Source organism: Colletotrichum lupini, chromosome 2, assembly GCF_023278565.1.
Source record: "Colletotrichum lupini chromosome 2, complete sequence".
In the NCBI taxonomy this organism is placed as follows: domain Eukaryota; kingdom Fungi; phylum Ascomycota; class Sordariomycetes; order Glomerellales; family Glomerellaceae; genus Colletotrichum; species Colletotrichum lupini.
Window position 1 is genome coordinate 6,287,716 of NC_064675.1, and position 18,660 is coordinate 6,306,375.

At 39.3% G+C, this 18,660-nt stretch overlaps 4 protein-coding genes and 1 non-coding gene across 5 annotated transcripts; 3 read left to right on the forward strand and 2 right to left on the reverse strand.

Moving 5' to 3' along the window:
* The first annotated feature begins 5,371 nt into the window (after positions 1-5,371).
* CLUP02_tRNA048 lies at positions 5,372-5,466 on the forward strand. The gene has a single exon. It is a non-coding gene; the product is annotated as a tRNA-Gln (tRNA).
* A 928-nt stretch (positions 5,467-6,394) lies between these two features.
* Positions 6,395-8,311, forward strand: CLUP02_04221 (penicillin-binding protein; the record flags this gene model as incomplete). The annotated part of the gene is made up of 1 exon (XM_049283237.1): positions 6,395-8,311. One exon carries the CDS (start codon positions 6,395-6,397, stop codon positions 8,309-8,311), a length of 1,917 nt encoding a protein of 638 aa, XP_049140380.1.
* A 115-nt stretch (positions 8,312-8,426) lies between these two features.
* On the reverse strand, positions 8,427-10,387 carry CLUP02_04222 (uncharacterized protein; the record flags this gene model as incomplete). The annotated part of the gene is made up of 6 exons (XM_049283238.1): positions 8,427-8,583; positions 8,649-8,883; positions 8,942-9,224; positions 9,298-9,568; positions 9,638-10,191; positions 10,256-10,387. The coding sequence occupies 6 exons, from the start codon at positions 10,385-10,387 to the stop codon at positions 8,427-8,429; spliced, it is 1,632 nt and encodes a 543-aa protein (XP_049140381.1).
* A 631-nt stretch (positions 10,388-11,018) lies between these two features.
* On the forward strand, positions 11,019-12,937 carry CLUP02_04223 (uncharacterized protein; the record flags this gene model as incomplete). The annotated part of the gene is made up of 8 exons (XM_049283239.1): positions 11,019-11,101; positions 11,161-11,270; positions 11,324-11,452; positions 11,509-11,591; positions 11,651-11,690; positions 11,738-12,461; positions 12,516-12,645; positions 12,704-12,937. 8 exons carry the CDS (start codon positions 11,019-11,021, stop codon positions 12,935-12,937), a joined length of 1,533 nt encoding a protein of 510 aa, XP_049140382.1.
* Positions 12,938-13,533: 596 nt separating this feature from the next.
* On the reverse strand, positions 13,534-14,187 carry CLUP02_04224 (uncharacterized protein; the record flags this gene model as incomplete). The annotated part of the gene is made up of 1 exon (XM_049283240.1): positions 13,534-14,187. The coding sequence occupies one exon, from the start codon at positions 14,185-14,187 to the stop codon at positions 13,534-13,536; it is 654 nt and encodes a 217-aa protein (XP_049140383.1).
* Between the last annotated feature and the right edge of the window lie 4,473 nt (positions 14,188-18,660).

The following is an 18,660-nucleotide window of genomic DNA, read 5'->3' on the forward strand; positions in this document are numbered from 1 at the left end:
AAATCGTAAGTAAAGATCTTTAAAGAGCTTATCGATCGAATTAATAAGCTAGCGAAAACCTAGTTAAATAAGGGGATAAATAAGTAAAAAGTTAAATATTTTTATACCGTAATTTAGTATATATTAAAAATAAAAATAACCCTATATTAAGTATCTAAAAACTACGAAACGCTTTACTTAAAGCTAAGATCTAGTTTTAATATTAAGGCGAGAATACTATATTAAACCTACCTCTAGGTATATAACGGCCCTTATTAATAATATTAAGTCGATTAAATATATAATCAAAAAAGAAAAGAGGCTAGATATAGTAATCGCTAATAAAGAGGCCTAAATTCGTTAAATAAGTAAAGATTTAACTTACGAATAGGGTAATAAAAAAGGTAATATTATATTTATAAAAAGGATAGATATTAGTTAAATAACTATTCTAAAGAAGAGCGTATTAAATTATATAAATAATACAAAAAGTCGAGAGTAGTAAATAGTAAAACTAGCCCTCGTTAGTTTAACTAATTTTTTATTATATATAAGGGTAGATCCGGGGGTACGGAACTTAGTAATAGTAACTAAAATAGCGGCTTAAAGTATATACCCCTTATAAAAAATTTAGAAAATAAGGAAGATCTTACCTCCTATACTAACGAATTAAATTATAATAAAATTAACGATATTAATTATTCTTTTTTTACCCCGTTAGCTTTTAAAGAATATACGAAGCTAAATAAATAAAAAGTAGCAAAAACTCTTAATAAATAGGTTTTTATTTATAAATAATAAAAAAAGGTCCTTTAAATAACGGATATAGAGGTAGCTAAAAAGGTAAATTTAATAGGGCCGAAGCCTATTCTCTTAATAATTAAAAAGAAGACGCTCTCTTTTTTAATATTTAAAAAAAAGGAATATAGTACTAAGTATATTTAGGGATAGTTAGAGGGGTCCTTTTTATATTACTTAGATCCCTCGAATACTAAACTCGTATAAGTATTCTATACGAGCGAAAAGTACGGCTTAGATAATTTTTATAAGATTATCTTAAATACTAAAGTATTATAATAGTTAACTAGAGAAAAAGGGTAATTCTAGGCGCTATAAAAAATCGCGCTAGTAATGCTTAATACGTTAATAATAAGTATTATAAGGATTAGTTTTAGCCTAGGTAAAAAAATCATCGCCCTAAGTATAATAAAAATAAAGACGTACTTCGGAATAATAACTTTCTATATTTTACTTATTAATACCCTATTTCTCTTATATTTAAAAAATATAGATTAACTAAGTATTATATTTAATAATACGAGGAATAGAATCTTTAGTAATAAGTACTTCGAGATAGTTAAATAACGATAGGGGTATGCGTTTATAAAGCTTACTAACGATACGAAGTTAATTAATTATTTAACGAAAGATAAGCTTAGAAAACTATACTAGAAATTCGGGTACCCGTTAGTTACGGGGCTATATAACCTCTTAAAGTAATTAAGTAATAATAATATCGAAATAGGGGCGCTAGAGTAGTTAATAAAAATATGCTATTAATACTAAATAAATACGTAAAGCCTACGCAGATTTAAATTTAAATTACGTAATAAGCTTAACTTTAATTAGGAAATCGTCGTTAATATTTTTTATTTAAATAGTTAGTTAGTACTATATATAATTAACGTAGCTGTATCCTTTTAAGTAGGGCAATTCCTTTAGGATTTATAAGTAAAAATAGTATAAGTAGCCTTATAAAAAAGCTAGATTAATATATACTAAGGACCGCTAAATAGTATTAAAACCGACGCTAGTATTAGTTTTAAGTTAGTAGAATTTAGGAATAATACGACGGCCTACGGTATATAACTAAAAGTCGTACTCGTTAAAGCGTATTATAATATTAAAAAAGTAAAGAGGGCATATTAGTAATTAAAAAGGGCGTTTAGAATTATTAAAAAAAAATCCGGATTCTATTAACGACGAATACTTCTAAATAGTACTTAAATACTATAACGATACTATAGGGCCTAATAGACTTATATTAACGTTATTAGTATTTAAAGTATATTTAAGAACGACCTTAGCTTTACTACCGTCGCTAGGTATAAGCTAATAAGCCTAAGTAATTAAAAAAGTAATATAGGTACTGCGCGAGGTAAGTATAAAAAAGTAAGTTAACGAGGTAATTATTATATATAATAGGCCCGATATAGGGGATAATTTAGATATATTATTAAATTCGGATATATAAGTATAATACGAAATTATTTAATAATAGGCTAGGCTATATAAGTTAATTTTTATTAACGAGCGCTCTTATATAGTTATAAGAAATCGTAACTAGCTATTTAAAGTATTAATTACGGTAGTTAGACCGTATTATATAGATCTTAACGAGGTAATTTTTAATTTATAAAAAGAAGAAGAGCTAGGGGAAACTATATAACCTACGGTAGAGGTATAGGAAATTATTTTTAACGAAATCGTTATAATAGTATTAATAAACGACGAGGAAGAGGAAACTATTAAAAGGGTACTAATATTATTAGTAAGACGTTATAGAAGATTACGACAGTAAGCCTTAACGCGGTGATTTATTACTAACAACGAGGTAATTAATACTTTTTATATAGTAAAAGAGAAAGCCGATTTTAAGTTAGTAGTTAAACTACGTAAAGAAGGTATAATTATAACTATTAAAAAACCGTATAAGGGATTAGATCTTATTAAAATAAATACTCTTTACGATCGAGGGGTCTATTAATTTATCTTATATAACTTAGAAAAATATATAAACTTCTATATATTTAAATTATAAATAGTTCGTAAGATTAAAGGGAAAGGAATACCCTAGCTATATAAGAAGTTTAGATACGTAATTTAGGGGTACGGCGACGTTAAAAAAGCGACGCTACTTATATAATTACTTATTATATAGCGCTATAGTTAACGATTAATAATAGTACTAATAATATTGCTATAGAAAAAGGGATATAAAATTTAGAGCTATAATATTACCTAGGCCTATACTTAATTAGTTATAGGGCTTATAAGGAAAATCTTAGCCTATTTACTAAGAAAAATAGTTAGTAAGTACTTAGAAAGTACGATTATTAAAGTATTTAAGTTATTATATAGGCTCGCAAAATCGGGTACTTATTAGTAGGCTACTTACTACGATTTTTATATTAATTAACTATTAATAATTACTTTTATATACGACTCGTACTTACTAATTATAGAGTATAAAGGTAATTAATTTAGGATCGTTAAAATATAAATTAACGATATATTAGGCCTATTCGATATTAACTTTATAAAAAAAGAGGATAAGGAGCTTTAAAAAGCGGGCTTCGTAACGAAGCTAAAAGAGGTCCTTATAATAAACACCCCCTTAGTATTTAATAATAAGATTTTTATAATCGAAAGGGAAACCGTCGTTTTTTAATAAAAGGGGTAGGGTAAGAAGATTAACTTTATTAATCCGAACGTAACTAATATTAAAAAGTAGTATAAAGCTAAGCTTATATAAGGGGTATATATTATAAGTATTTATTAGCCTAAGGTAATTTTTAACTACGCTAGGGTAGTATAAGCTATAAATTTAACTAAATAAAATATTAAAGTACTTAATAAGCGGCTTAAGTAGTAATAAATAAATCTCGATCGAGGTCTCGTTTATTACCCGATTAACCTTATAATTAATAAGCTTTATATCTTTGTCAATAGGTTATTTACGAATAATAACGACCTTACTTCGTAATTAGGGTATATTATTATTTTAGTTAATAAGAGTATAAGTAAGAGTAAATTTACTATATATAGTAATATAATCTATTACTTATTAACTAAAAGTAAATAAGTAACGAGAAATATATTAGTATTAAAGGTTTATAATATAATTAACGGCGTTAACTTCTTTTACGTAATTTTAATAATACTAAAGAAGATTACCGATCGAATTAGCTTTTTACTTATTCTAACGGTTATTTATACCGATTCCTACTTGCTATATAAATACCTCATTAAATTAAGAATAACGAAGGAAAAGAGGTTTATAATTAATATTATAGCCCTTAAGTAATTATATAAAAGGCGCGAAATACTCGAGATTTATTAAATTAATAATAAAAATAACCTCGCAAACGCTTTTATAAAAGTAGTACTAAATAAAGGATTAGAGTAATTTATAAGTAGTAGAAAAGTTATTATATAAATAAAAAAATAAGTTATATAAAAAAAATAAAAAAAAGGGGGAAAAGGAAATAACTTAGTAAACGGGCCTAAGGTTAAATTATACCTCTAACTATAGTAGTTAAATTAATAAAAAAAAGAGAAAGTTAGTATTAGATTAAAAGTCTAATTTAACCGCGGTATATAGCTAACTATATAGGGGCTAATTAAGGGCCTTATTTATAATTATCGTAACTAGCCTAACCTATAGTTAGAACCTCCTTTTTATACCTACTACGCAGATATTTATATAGTTTAATTAATCTCTTCGTTAACTACGGTTCGAACTAACTACCCTATATTAGGGATACCAACAGGATGGGACGATTGTGAGGGACTCGTGCGTGCTGGGCGGCGCGCAGGTGTGCGAGAACTTTAAGGGGAATAGTAGTGGTGCGGAGCCCAAGTTGGTTTCGAGCGAGCCGGATGGGAAGTTATGTGTTGCTACGAATGTTAAGACGAGTGGGTGTTGAGGGGGTTATTGGTGGTGGAATTCGGAGAGTCTCGGTGAGATTTGGTGGTTTTGTTTGGAGGAGTGGCGGGTTCCATTGTCTATACTTTGAAGCAGTACATATGATTGAGAAATGGCTTGGGGTAGGAGTTAACCTAGAGTTGAGCCAATCTCTAAGCTGAAGTTGTAAATACATCCACCGTGCCATGAGGTCTACTCACGGTCCAGACGAAGTTGTCAACGCATACGAGGGCGTCTAGCATCTATTTTCTGGCGTGGTCTTTGCCTTCTCTCCGCTTAATATCACCCAAGTTCTGTAGCTCTTCCATTTTGGCTTAATCCGATACTTGGATGTTCATCCCTTCTACATCTACACATTGCTACGTAAGTTGTCACTCTGCTTAACAGCATATGTGACAGCAAGATTTGATACCCCTTCTTGAGTTTCCAATTCCTCAAGACATCAGACCCTCATCCTCGCGGTATTTGACTCTATCAGACCGCGGGGTTCGTGACCAGGATATCCCCTCCGTCCGACATTCGAGAGTCCCGCCAAACTAATTGACAAGCCCCGCCCTTCTTATCCCCACCGCATCCACAACGAGGGCTTTCAGAGTCACTCTTCCCACAGGAAATCCGCACTCCATAATCATAATTCTGACACGCCGCTTCCACATCTAATGAGCGTATCAGCTCGCTCTCACTGGTCTATTAGTCTAGTTGGTTAGGACGTCGGATTCTGATGATAGCTTCGCTTCAAAAGACTTCCGTAAGCCCAGGTTCGAATCCTGGATGGACCTTCGCTTACTTTTACCACTGCACCATGTGGTGCTCGACCTACGAACGTGAACACGTCGCCATGAACTTTTGCTGGGATTGACTTGCAACATCTTGGTGCACGTTTTGCTTGAAACATCAGTCGCTCTTGATTGCGTGTACCGATATTGACAAGTAGTGCAGCCAAGGACCAAAGGAATCTTGGTAAGCCCTTGTGTTTGGGACAGAAGAGTTGTTTGCTGTGAATGATGTTTATATACATATGACTTTTCATTAAGGCCTGTCACAGAGAGACAATGTGCACGCGGTGCTGAAACGGCGACGTCGAGTTTAACTTGATATATGGGGCATATTGCTAGGATGCACCTGCCTCAGTGGCTAAATTACTCTATCTTGGCACCGCGTACTCCCTTATGTTTTGTTTGATAGAGACTTGAAAGCTGAAAGACTGAAAGAAGAAAACGCCATCATGTTCGTCACTGTCAAAAATTCCAAACTGAGTGCACTCGTGCTTCACATGGGTTTAAGAATCGGGCATGCCGTTAAGGAATACGGGGAAAGCAGGGGAACATCAGGCAATGCTACCGCGGAAGAACTTTTCTCGAAGCCCGCCATGGCCTGATTGCCCAATGTGGCTGAAAGGACCGGGCTTCCAGGGAGATCGGACCGGGGGTGAAGGGGGGCTGTCGGCTGTCCGCCGTTTGCCGAGCGCGGCATTGTGGGGAGCATGGACGGGGTTCATCTCGTATCGTCAGGGGCCCAGGGGATCATCGTATTCAAAAGCGACACTCCAATAATAGGGATCATGTGGATATTCATAGGCAATGGATAAGATGTGATGAAGTCCCCTCGGTTCATGGTCTGGAGGGGATGTCTTGACAGTGCTTGCGCAAAAGACCGAAGCACGAATTCGTTGTTCGCTTGCCTTTGAGCAGCTTTTTATCGTTCAACATGTACCCTCACTCGTTCTTGGGCCTTTTGACTTCGTGCCTTTCACTCTGCTCTGTCGCCCATGCAGTCCCAACCGAACGACGCCAGGCCAACGACACCTCTGCCGACGTTCAGACCTACTTCAACTTAGATGGCGCAGCGCATGGCGATAAAGTCAAGACTCTCATCGCCGATGGCTACCGCATGATATCATTGAGCAACTATGGCACAGCGCCGGACGCACAGTATGCCGCCGTCTGGGTACGGCGGGACGGAAATCCTTTCGAAACAATCTACGGTGCAGACGAGGCCACTTATGACGACTGGTTCGACTCGTGGAAGTCCAAGGGCTATGTACCGACACACATCTCCGTCACGGGACCGGCTGGCAGCGCCATCTACGCAGGGGTCATGGAGAAGGCCAACGTCACCAACTGGACACAACTTTGCGGTCTCAACAACCCCTATGAGTTTGACAACGCGACGAATGGTATCGACATGGTTGTGAAGGGCTTCAGCATGTACGGTACCCCCTCAGACCGCCGCTATTGCGTTCTGGGCCATGAGAACGTCGGAAATCAGATGTCTACTATCTTTTATTCATCCGGCAATTACACCGTCGACTATCCGAAGATCTATGAGTCAGAAATAGCGAAGCGCTTCTGGAGACCATCTCGCCTCTTTCTCTCAGACGACCACGTCGTCACCCCCCAGTTCGTGGACACCTCTGTTGGGAAGTGGGTAGCTTTGAACGATCTCACGGCCGAAGAGCTGTCCTCTCAGATTGAATTGCAGAAGCAGCAGGGTCTTCACCCAATCGACGTTCACGGGGGTGCTTCCAGACAGGACGTTCGCTTTGCCGTCATTTTCGCTGAGAAAGACGTTCCCGAGGCCCGGAAATGGACCGCCACCGGCTCCTTCAAGGGATTCAAGGATAACGTGGGTGCCACAACGGCCTTTGATGCCGCAATGCAGACCTGGATGAAGAAGAACGGTGTACTCCAGGCGCAACTCGCCATTGCGTCCAACGGCTCAACCATTGCCGAGCGCGGGTACACCTGGGCGGAGAACGACCGTCCCGTCGTCGAGACGAGCGACGTCTTCCTCCTCGCAAGCGTGAGCAAAATCTTTGTCCACGCGGCTATCTTCAACCTCATCGAGGCCGGGAAGCTCAACTACTCCACAGCCGCGTACCCGTTACTCGGATACGACGAGCCCGCGGACGCCCGCGCAAAGGACATCACCATCGACCACCTCCTCTCACACACGTCCGGGTACAATCGCGATCGTTCCGGCGACCCGAGTTTCATGTTTCGCGAGATCGCCATTACCCTGTTCAACGGCACCCGTGCCGCGACGCTACGGGACGTCATCGAATACCAGGTCGTCCGCCCCCTCGACTTCGCCCCCGGCACGGACTATGCCTACTCCAACTACGGGACCATGCTCTTGAGCTACATCGTCAGCAACATTACGGCAACGCCCTACCTCGATTTCTTGAGAGACAAGATCCTCGGCGATCTAGACGTACGTCTGTATGAGACGGCAGCAGAGAAGCACTCTGGGGACCGCATCATTCAGGAGAGCAAGTACACGGGTTACGATCCGCGGGAACCACAGTCGTACCGTCTCGTACCGGGCCCGTATGGCGGCGACGGAGCTATCAAGGAGGAGTGCGCGGGTGCGTTCTCGCTTGCGGCGAGTGCGGGCACTGTGGCGAGGTTCATCGGCTCACACGCCGTCAGTGGCACCGGCGGCCGGGCGCCGTTTGCGGAGCGGGACGGGACGGTGGTTGGGGCGCGGACCTTTGCGTCGAGTAGGCCTGATGTTGACTGGGCTCTGACGATTAACACCCGAGAGTACATCTCTGAGGTGGAGTTTGATGACTTGAGGTACTGGAAACTACCTTTTGTGTTTGAGGACTTTGCCGTGGCGTAAACGGAGAGGAAGATAAATAGAAGTAATGTTAAATTGCAAACTTGTGAACATGAAGCCTAGTGTTCATCTCGAACATGCTACTACAGTGGCACAGCTGTTGAGCGCTTTCAACGGATCAAGATAACTTGCTCTCGATCATGGCATACTCTTTCAACGCTTTCAAAGCTTCCCCGTGCTCCTGCTCAATCACCTGAGCATGCTTCAGTGACCTAGGCGTAATTGAGCAAGGGAATGGTAGTGGACTCGAATTGAAGCCATCCGAGTATGCAAAGCTGCGTGTACATCCACCAAGTCAGCTCCGGATCTGTGTGCGCTCAGGGGTAGGATTGGCACTTACATGTCCACCTCGACGTCCCTGCCCTTTTCGTCCGTTTCAGGGTTGACTTCAAATCCCCGGAGGATCCTCGCAATGTTCAAGGCTACGGACGCAGATCCAAGGTGCATGCCAGGGCAGATCCGACGGCCCCATCCAAAGGCACTGTGACCGAAGGTGCCAGGGTATTCGCGTTCAGTCAAGAATCGCTCAGGCCTGAACTCATGAGGTTCTGGGAAGTCTGCTTCGTTAAGATGAACTAGAAATCATCAGTCAGAGTACTAAGCGGGATCAGGAGCATATGGGGCTTGACATACTGCTCCATAAAGGTGCGATAACGGTGCTACCCTTTGGGATGAACATGCCCTTGTAGACATGATCCGCGGTGCTCGCATGGGGAGTGCCACCGAGCACGGCGACAGGCCGCCAGCGTAGCGTCTCCGCAGCTATCGCACGAACATACTCGAGCTTATTCAGATCATCAAACATGGGCAGCCGGTCGCCTCCGACAACTCTGTCAAGCTCCTCTTGCGCTCTTGGTATGAACTGCGGGCCAAACTTGGCACAAGCCAGTATGAAGCTGGCTAGAGATCCGGCCGACTTGAGGCATTGGTTTGTTAGTCACGTCGGGTCTTTGCATAAGCGCGGACTACGGAGGGGGAATTTCTCTTACCGTCTCAACGCCAGCTCCGAATGGTGAGCCTGCCGTGTAGGCTATTTCGAGATCTGACATGCCCAGGTTGGATTGCTCTTCGAGCAGGTGTCTAGCGAAAGACTCAGGCGCAACGCCTCTACTGACTTTGTCGCGGACCTCGTCCATGAGCTCAGTGTACATCTGGATGTCCTTTTGCCTCTGCTTTAAGACCTCGGCCTTCCAAGGGGCCAAGAAGCTGGGGATGTACTTAAGAACAGGATATCTCTCTACGGCAAACTTTCCTGGAATGCTACATGTCGAAAAGAATCGTCAGAAACAGAAGACTTGAGAAGAATAGGGGGAACAAGAAGACGCTTACTTGACCGATGTCAGGCGTCCCATTGACTCAGCATTGCGTTGGACAACGATGTCGGTGGCAATGTCCTCCACCCTCCTGCCGTACGTCACCGTCACAATAACAGAGGCCGCATATCGTTCAAGGTGCCTTCGAAAGTCTCCGGGACTCATGAGAAGCTCATGCATAAGCACCTTGGACTCCAGACTCTGCACCGGCCGGTACGTCTCGCTCTGCCGCTGCATGAAGCCGCTGTGCAGGAGCTTTCGCCATCGCCGCCAGAAGGGGGAGTAAGAGGCCATCAGGCCCCTCATGCCGCCAGAGAGGAGCTCGCCGCCCATGATGAAGCGCGGGCGTGACGAAAAGATTGAGCCCTTTTTTTCGAGGAGGTCCCATGCCGCTTGGGCTGAGCCCAAAACGATGGTTGGCGTCGGACCCATCTGGAGGTAGACGACGTCGCCATACTCCCTACTTAATTCCTGGAACCAAAGCCATGGCTTTCGGATCCCTGTTTTGATGATCTTGGGACCCGGGGGAAGCTGTGATCGATGTGAGTAGAGCTTCCACTCTTGCCGCAGCTATTCGAGGTTGATGAAGTCAGGATAGTTTTCAGTAGAGCGTGTCAGACTTAACATTTCTTACCCTGGGAAACGTGAGGGCTAGATAAGAAAATCCAGCGATCAACGCCAAGTAGGCGAGAATATTGAAGAGCATGATGGAGTGATTGACGGTGGGTAGACCCGAATAGCAAGTCTGCAACTTCAACACACGCATACATAGACGTTGAGTCGCCAATCTTCCTTCGGTAATCTCAAAAGACTTAGCCGGGGATATCTATGAGTTTGGAGGGGGAAAGAGTATTGAAAGGCAAATAAACCCGAGGTATTTCAATCTTCAATGGTCAGTCGAGCGGCTAGCGCTCCAATTTCGACTCTTCCAACAATTGCCGATCTTGGCGAACACGATTCAGCAAGCCACAACTGGGTCTCTTCAATCCTTCCCGCTCGATAGTCATAGAAAAATCAAGTCACGATACGGAAACCTCCCCTTGATAACCCCGCAGTCTGGGTTTAAAGCTGCACGTGGGTTACGCGGGGGAAGCAAGATGCGTGTGGGGGAACCACCCCCGAAACGAAGCGGCCCATGCATGCTTCTTGCTGACTCCAAACTTACAAACGCCTTGGTTGGATGGCGGATAATCATACCCTGGTCTTTGGTAGCATCACCGCGGCAGTTGTTCGAGTGAGATGAAGCGCATGGAAGATGAAGAGGTACAAAGTCAAGGAAGTCCCTGGAAGTCCGGATCCAAACGATAGATGTGCCTTGCTTGTACAATACTTGAGGATACTTTAGGATTCGAGACTTTTACCAAAATATAGACTTAAGCATCCCTTACATCTCTACTATGGAACCTGAACGTTCTGGTTGGCTGAGCAAGCCATTCTTGACGTCGATCCTCCTTGGCATAGGAGGATTTCTTTATGGATAGTGAGTCTTTCTGCACAACAAGAGTATCCTTTCAACTAAAGTCTCACACGACCTCCTAGTGATTCAGGAATCATTACACCTAGCTTAGCACTCAAGTCATTCCTCGCGTATTTCGGAAATCCGGATGCTCCCCTTCGAGGTGCAATCGTGTCAGTGTATCAAGCTGGAGGTATGATTTGCTCCGGGAACAGCAAAACCTACTGGTCTAACTTACTTTACCAGCATGGCTAGGGAGTGCATCTGTTGGTGTTACCAGCGACAAATTAGGCCGCCGCAAAGCCATCGCCTTTGGCTGCATATGGGGAGTCATTGGCGGTGCTCTGATGGCGGGTGCTGCCCATGTCGCAATGCGTAGGTGAAGTTGAGACCCGAGAATTGTAAGGTGAAGTGCTAAATATAAGAACCAGTCATCATGGGCCGACTGCTAGTCGGTTTTGCAGTTGGTACAATCACTGGCGTAGCTCCAGTCTTTGGAGCGGAAATTGCAAAGGTCGGATGCTTCACTGTCCGATCGACTTACGAAAATTGCTTGAAGCTAATATTTTCCAGACCCACGAAAGAGCCAGGATCACAGCTGTCAACCAGATGAGTAAGTTGAAACGATTATCACAGTTCACGCACACTAACGAGGTAAAGTGGTTGCCTGGGGCTTCTTTGTCGCTCTCTGGACTGGCGTTGGAGAAGGCAAATGGCAGAATCCTAACCAATGGAGGCTTGGTTTCGCCATTCAGAGCATCCCTGCCCTGATCCTAGGCATTAGCGTTCTCTTCCTCGGTGAGTCGCCCAGATGGCTCTGCCTAAAGGGTCGGCACGAGGAAGCCGAAAAAGCTTTCCGCAACTACCACTATGACGGGACCAACGACGACTGGTGCCGCAATGAGTTTACCATCATCCAGGTCAACATCGCAGAAGAGTTACAGGCGCAGGGTCGGCTATCCTGGGGCGACCTATTCAAGACACCAGCGTTCCGCAAACGCCTCTTTGTCGGTTCTTTTGTGTGGGCTGCTGCGATGCTTTCTGGCATTTCGTTTGTGCAGTATTACCAAACGGCCATCTATGCTACGCTGCAGTTCAGCCAGGATCAACAGCTTCTCGTCAGTGGTCTCTATGGTTCTGTTGCACCCGTGGCATGCTTAATCTCGCTGTTCTTCGTTGATCGCATCGGTCGAAAGAAGATTCTTATCATTAGCTCGTCTCTGTTGTCGCTTTGTTACTTGATCATCACCATTTTAGCAGCAGTTTACCCTGCAAGACCCGGATTTCCAACCAACGAGGCGGCCCAGCGCGGTCTCATTGCGTGTATTTTCGCTGTTTCGGCCAACTATTCCGCCCTCCTGGGACCCATGACATGGATTATTCCGTGAGTATCATTCCGAGTGTCAGTATATGAACTGCAGTTTTGACGGGAATATAGACCTGAAGTTTTCACCACGGAGCTCCGAGCCAAAGCGAACGCCATAGTCCAGGTCATTCACTATTCCATTAGTCTAATCATTACGCAGTGTTCGCCAATTGCTCTGGCCGCGGTTGGCTGGAAGTACTACGTACGTTGATTATGTTCAAATCATATTTTGACGAGTATATTCTGACTTGAAGGCTCAGATACTTTTCATCCTCACCAACGCTCTCTGCGCTATCATCTTTGCATTCTTCTATCCCGAGACCAGAGGTATAAACATTGTGACCCACCGTACACGGACAGTAGCTTACACTTCACTCATAGGAAAATCTCTGGAAGAAATCGATGAGATCTTTGGCGATGTCAAAATCGTGCGCGATGTTGACTTCGCCGAGAAAGCTGGAGTTCAAGAAGTAGAAATCCGTCAGCGACACTGAAGAAGTTGTGGTGTTTGAATCCAACTGAGGGAATCAGAGATGTGCGTCTACTAAGATTAGGTGCATCATACGCGTTGACAAAAGAGACATTCAACCTCAATTTACAAGCAACGGATCTCGTTTCAAAATTCAAAAAACCATGTGAAGTTCTATGGAGGTTAAGAACTGTAGAAGACTATTGTCAAGAAGATTTGGAGAAGTAGTCGTAGTTCCTGTAAGAGATTTTGCTGCATTGACACTTCCGTTGATGCTGCCACCATGCAGATATCTACCTTTCGAATGGAAGCTTGAGATTAAATCTCAAACAAAATATATGATACGTCCAAGACTGCTCATCATTACTCTCAATCCAGATTACTACAATGGAGGATGGAAGAGTATCACAATGTTCGGGATTCTTGGTTGATTGTATAAATATCAATTCGTTGAAACACCCTTTGACAAGCGTGGACCAAGATTTCTTGCGTGCTCAAACTTTAAACACAACCTTTTTGTTCAATCCAAGCAGCCAATTCGGCACATATTATGTATGTTGTGATGGATCAATCGTCCTGTTCATCGCTTCCAAATTCCAGCCGGTCACGATGCTTTCCGAATCAGCTCAGCCTCAAATCTTCGTTCTTCACCTCCCTCACGACAACGGATGGTGGTGCTTGAACCGTGCTCACGGCCGCTTCCATGTCAATGGCTCGCTCTCTCGTCTCCATCTGCATCACCAGAAGCTGACCAGCCGTGCCATGTCGCAACGTCCTCCCCCGTTGGTGTCTCTCTCCTCTTAAACAGACCAATACGTATGTCCATATCAGGACGGACCCGGCGCTCATGAACAACCAGGCGAGAGCGACGTACTTGGTCTGCGACCAATCTTCGTGCAAGGCGCGCCGCACGGCGAAGAAGCTGAGAGCCTGCAAGCCGATCCAGGTAAGCCAGTAGAAGTATACCAGACCACTAATGCGACCAGGCGGGGGAAGAATGCATTTGTGAATGCTAAAGACCGCTGCGTAACAAGTTTGCGTGAGAATCAGGACGATCGAAAGCTCCGCCATCCAGGCGATGGGTTGTTTGTACTCCGAGGATGCTCTCATCAAGGTTATGGTGACCAGAATTGTGGTGAGGAAGCATGCGCCGAGGAGGACTATAACTGAACATCTGGCTTCGTCCAAGAGGCTTGTCCGTGGCGACCATGGTTGTCTTCTTCGTCGACGGAGCCACATCTTTGCCCGGGCGAGCGGAACACTGTAGAGAGGCATGGCTGGCTTCTTTGAGGAAAGGGATGAATATGAGGAGAACCCGGTGCTTTCTTCTCGGGTCTAAGATCTTAAAAGGGTGGTGTTGTTGAGAGAACACTGAATGCCTTGAGGCGGCAAAATTAAAAGAACAGTCCGCTTATGAGCGGCCATTATGGTCTCACTAATGGTAGGAAATCGACTTATTTAAGAATCTGCGCTATTTGGCCCGAGGAATGTCATGATGTGGTTACAATCGAAGAGGCGTCAGGAGAGTTCATGTACGCGCATACAAGCATTTGGGGGCGTTCAAGTCACTATGGGCAAAATCCACCTTGATAGAAGTTATTGACTTCTATTAGTGCTCAAAATTGTGTCTAGCGATTCAAGACTGCACCTTAGGATCATCTCAATAAGTGTTAGTATCCCTATTATAGGGTAGTTAGTTCGAACCGTAGTTAACGAAGAGATTAATTAAACTATATAAATATCTATATAAGTATAAGAAGGAGGTTCTAATTATAAGTTAGGTTAGTTATAATAATTATAAATAGGGCCCCTAATTAGCCCCTATATAGTTAGCTATATACCGCGGTTAAATTAAACTTTTAATTTAATATTAACTTTCTCTTTTTTTTATTAATTTAACTATTATAATTAGAAATATAATTTAACCTCGGGCCCGTTTATTAAGTCGTCTCTTTTTCTCCCTTTTTTTTATTTTTTTTTATATAACTTATCCCTTTATTTATATAGTAACTTTTCTACTACTTACGAATTATTCTAATCCCTTATTTAGTACTACTTTTATAAAAGCGTTTACGAGGTTATTTTTATTATTAATCTAATAAATCTTAAGTATTTTATACTTTTTATATAATTACTTAAGGGTTATAATATTAATTATAAGCCTCTTTCTTTTCGTCGTTTTTAATTTAATAAGGTATTTATATAGTAAGTAGGAATTGGTATAAATAACTATTAAAATAGGTAAAAGTCTAATTTAATTAGTAATCTTCTTTAGCGTTATTAAAATCGCATAGAAGAGGTTAATACCGTTAACTATATTATAAACCTCTAATATTAATATATTTCTTATTACTTACTTATTTTTAGTTAACGAGTAGTAGATTATATTACCGTATATAATAAATTCGCTCTTACTTATACTCTCGTTAGCTAGGATAATAATATACCCTAATTACGAAATAAGGTCGTTATTATTTATAAATAACCTATTAACGAAGACGTAGAGCTTATTAGTTATAAGGTTAATTAGGTAGTAAATAAGACCTCGATTGAGATTTATTCATTACTACTTAAGTAGTTTATTAAATACTTTAACGTTTTATTTAATTAGATCTATAGCTTACGCTACTTTAATATAATTAAAAGTCGCCTCGGGCTAATAAGTATTTATAATATATACCCCTTACGCGAGCTTAGGTTTATACCGCTTTTTAATATTAGTTATATTTAAATTAACGAGGTTAATCTTTTTACCTTACCCCTTTTATTAAAAAACGACAGTTTCCCCTTTAATTATAAAAATCCCGCTATTAAATACTAAGGGGGTATTTATTATAAAGACCTCTTTTAGCTTCGCTACGAAGCCCGCTTTTTAAAGCTTTTTATTCTCTTTTTTTATAAAATTAATATTAAATAGGCCTAATATATCATTAGTCTATATTCTAACGATCTTAAATTAGTTACCTTTATACTTTATAATTAGTAAGTACGGGTTATACGTAGAGGTAATTATTAATAATTAATTAATATAAAAATCGTAATAAATAGCTTATTAATAAGTGCCTAATTCTGCGAGCCTATATAATAGCTTAAGTATTTTAATAATCGTACTTTCTAAGTACTTACTAGCCATTTTCTTTTAATAAATAGGCTAGGATTTTCTTTATAAGCCCTGTGGCCGATTAAGTATAAGCCTAGGTAATATTACGGCTCTAAATCTTATATCCCTTCTTCTATAATAATACTATCAATACTATTATTAATCGTTAGCTATAGCGCTATATAATAAGCGATTATATAAGTAGCGTTACTTTTGTAATATTACCGTACTCCTAAATTACGTATTTAGACTTCTCGTATAGCTAGGGTATTCCTTTCTTTTTAATCTTACGAACTATTTATAATTTAAATATATAGAGGTTTATATATTTTTTTAAGTTATATAGGATAAATCAATAGACCTCTCGATCGTAAAGAGTATTTATTTTAATAAAATCTAATCCCTTATATAGCTTTTTAATAGTTATAATTATATTGTTTTTACGTAGTTTAATTATTAGCTTAAAATCGGCTTTCTTTTTTATTATATAAAAAGTATTAATTACCTCGTTATTAATAATAAATTACTACGTTAGGGCTTACTATCGTAGTTTTTTATAACGTCTTATTAGTAATATTAGTGCCCTTTTAGTAATTTCTTTTTTCTTATCGTTTATTAATACTACTATAACGATTTTATTAAGGATAAATTTTTATACCTCTATTACGGGTTATATAGTTTCCCTTAGCTCTTCTTTTTTTTATAAATTAGAAATTACTTTATTAAGATCTATATAGTACGGTCTAACTATTATAATTAATACTTTAAATAGCTAGTTACGATCTTTTATAACTATATAAGAGCGCTCGTTAATAGAAATTAATTTATATAGCCTAGCTTATTATTAAGTAATTTTGCGCTATACTTATATATCCGAATTTAGTAATATATTTAAATTATCCCCTATATTAGGCCTATTATATATAGTAATTACCTCGTTAACTTACTTTTTTATACTTACCTCGCGTAGTACTTATATTACTTTTTTAATTACTTAGGCTCGTTAGCTTATACTTAGTAATAGTAACGAGGCTAAGGTCGTTCTTAAATATATTCTAAATATTAATAGCGTTAGTATAAGTCCGTTAGGCCCTATAGTATCGTTATAATATTTAAGTACTATTTAAAGGCATTCGTTATTAGTAAAATCCGGATTTTCTTTTTTAATAATTCTAAACGCCCTTTTTAATTACTAATATGCCCTTTTTACCTTTTTAATACTATAGTACGCTTTAATAAGTACGACTTTTAGCTATATACTATAGGCCGTTATATTATCCCTAAATTTTACTAACTTAAAGCTAGTACTAGCGTCGGTTTTAATACTATTTAGCGGTCCTTAGTATATATTAATTTAGCTTTTTTATAGGGTTATTTATATTATTTTTATTTATAAATCCCGGAGGAATTGCCCTATTTAAAAGAATATAGTTACGTTAATTATATATAGTACTAGCTAACTATTTAAATAGAAAATATTAACGACGATTTCTTAGTTAAAGTTAAGCTTATTACGTAATTTAAACTTAAATTTACGTAGGCTCTGCGCATTTATTTAGTATTAATAATATACTTTTATTAACTACTCTAGCGTCCCTATTTTAATATTATTATTACTTAATTACTTTAAGAGGTTATATAGCCTCATAACTAACGAGTACCCGAATGTTTAGTATAGTTTTCTAAGCTTACTTTTTATTAAATAATTAATTAACTTCGTATTATTAATAAGCTTTATAAACGTATACCCTTATTATTATTTAACTATTTTAAAATACTTACTACTAGAGATTCTGTTCTTTATATTATCGAATATAATACTTAGTTAATTTATATTTTTTAGATATAAGAGAAATGGGGTATTAATAAGTAAAATATAAAAAGTTATCGTTCTAAAGTACGTTTTTATTTTTATTATACTTAGGGCGATAATTTCTTTACTTAGACCGAAACTAATTTTCGTAATACTCGCCGTCGATATATTAAGTATTACTAATACGATCTTTTATAGTACTTAGAATTACCCTTTTTTTTTAGTTAATTATTATAATACCCTAGTATCTAGGATAATCTTATAGAAATTATTTAAGCCATACTTTTTACTTATATAAAATGCTTATACGAGCTTAGTATTCGAGAGATCTAAGTAGTATAAAAAAGACCCCTCTAGCTACCCCTAGATTTATTTAGTATTATATTCCTTTTTTTTAAATATTAAAAGAGATAGCGTCTTCTTTTTAATCGTTAAAAGAATAGGCTTTGGCCCTCTTAAATTCGCCCTTCTAACCTCTTTTATATTCGTTATCTAAGGGACCTTCCTTTACTATTTATAAATAAAAGCCTACTTATTAAGAGCTTTTATTACTTTCTATTTATTTAGCCTCGTATATCCTCTAGAAGCTAATAAAGTAAAAAAGGAGTAATTAATATCGTTAATTTTATTATAATTTAATTCGTTAGTATAAGGGGTAAGATCTTGTTTATTTTCCGAATCCCTTATAGGGGGTATATACTTTAAGCCGCTATTTTAATTACTATTATTAAGTTCTATACCCCCGGATCTATTTTTATATATAACGAGGAATTAATTAAACTAACGAGGGCTAGTTTTACTATTTACTACCCTCGACTTTTTATACTATTCGTAT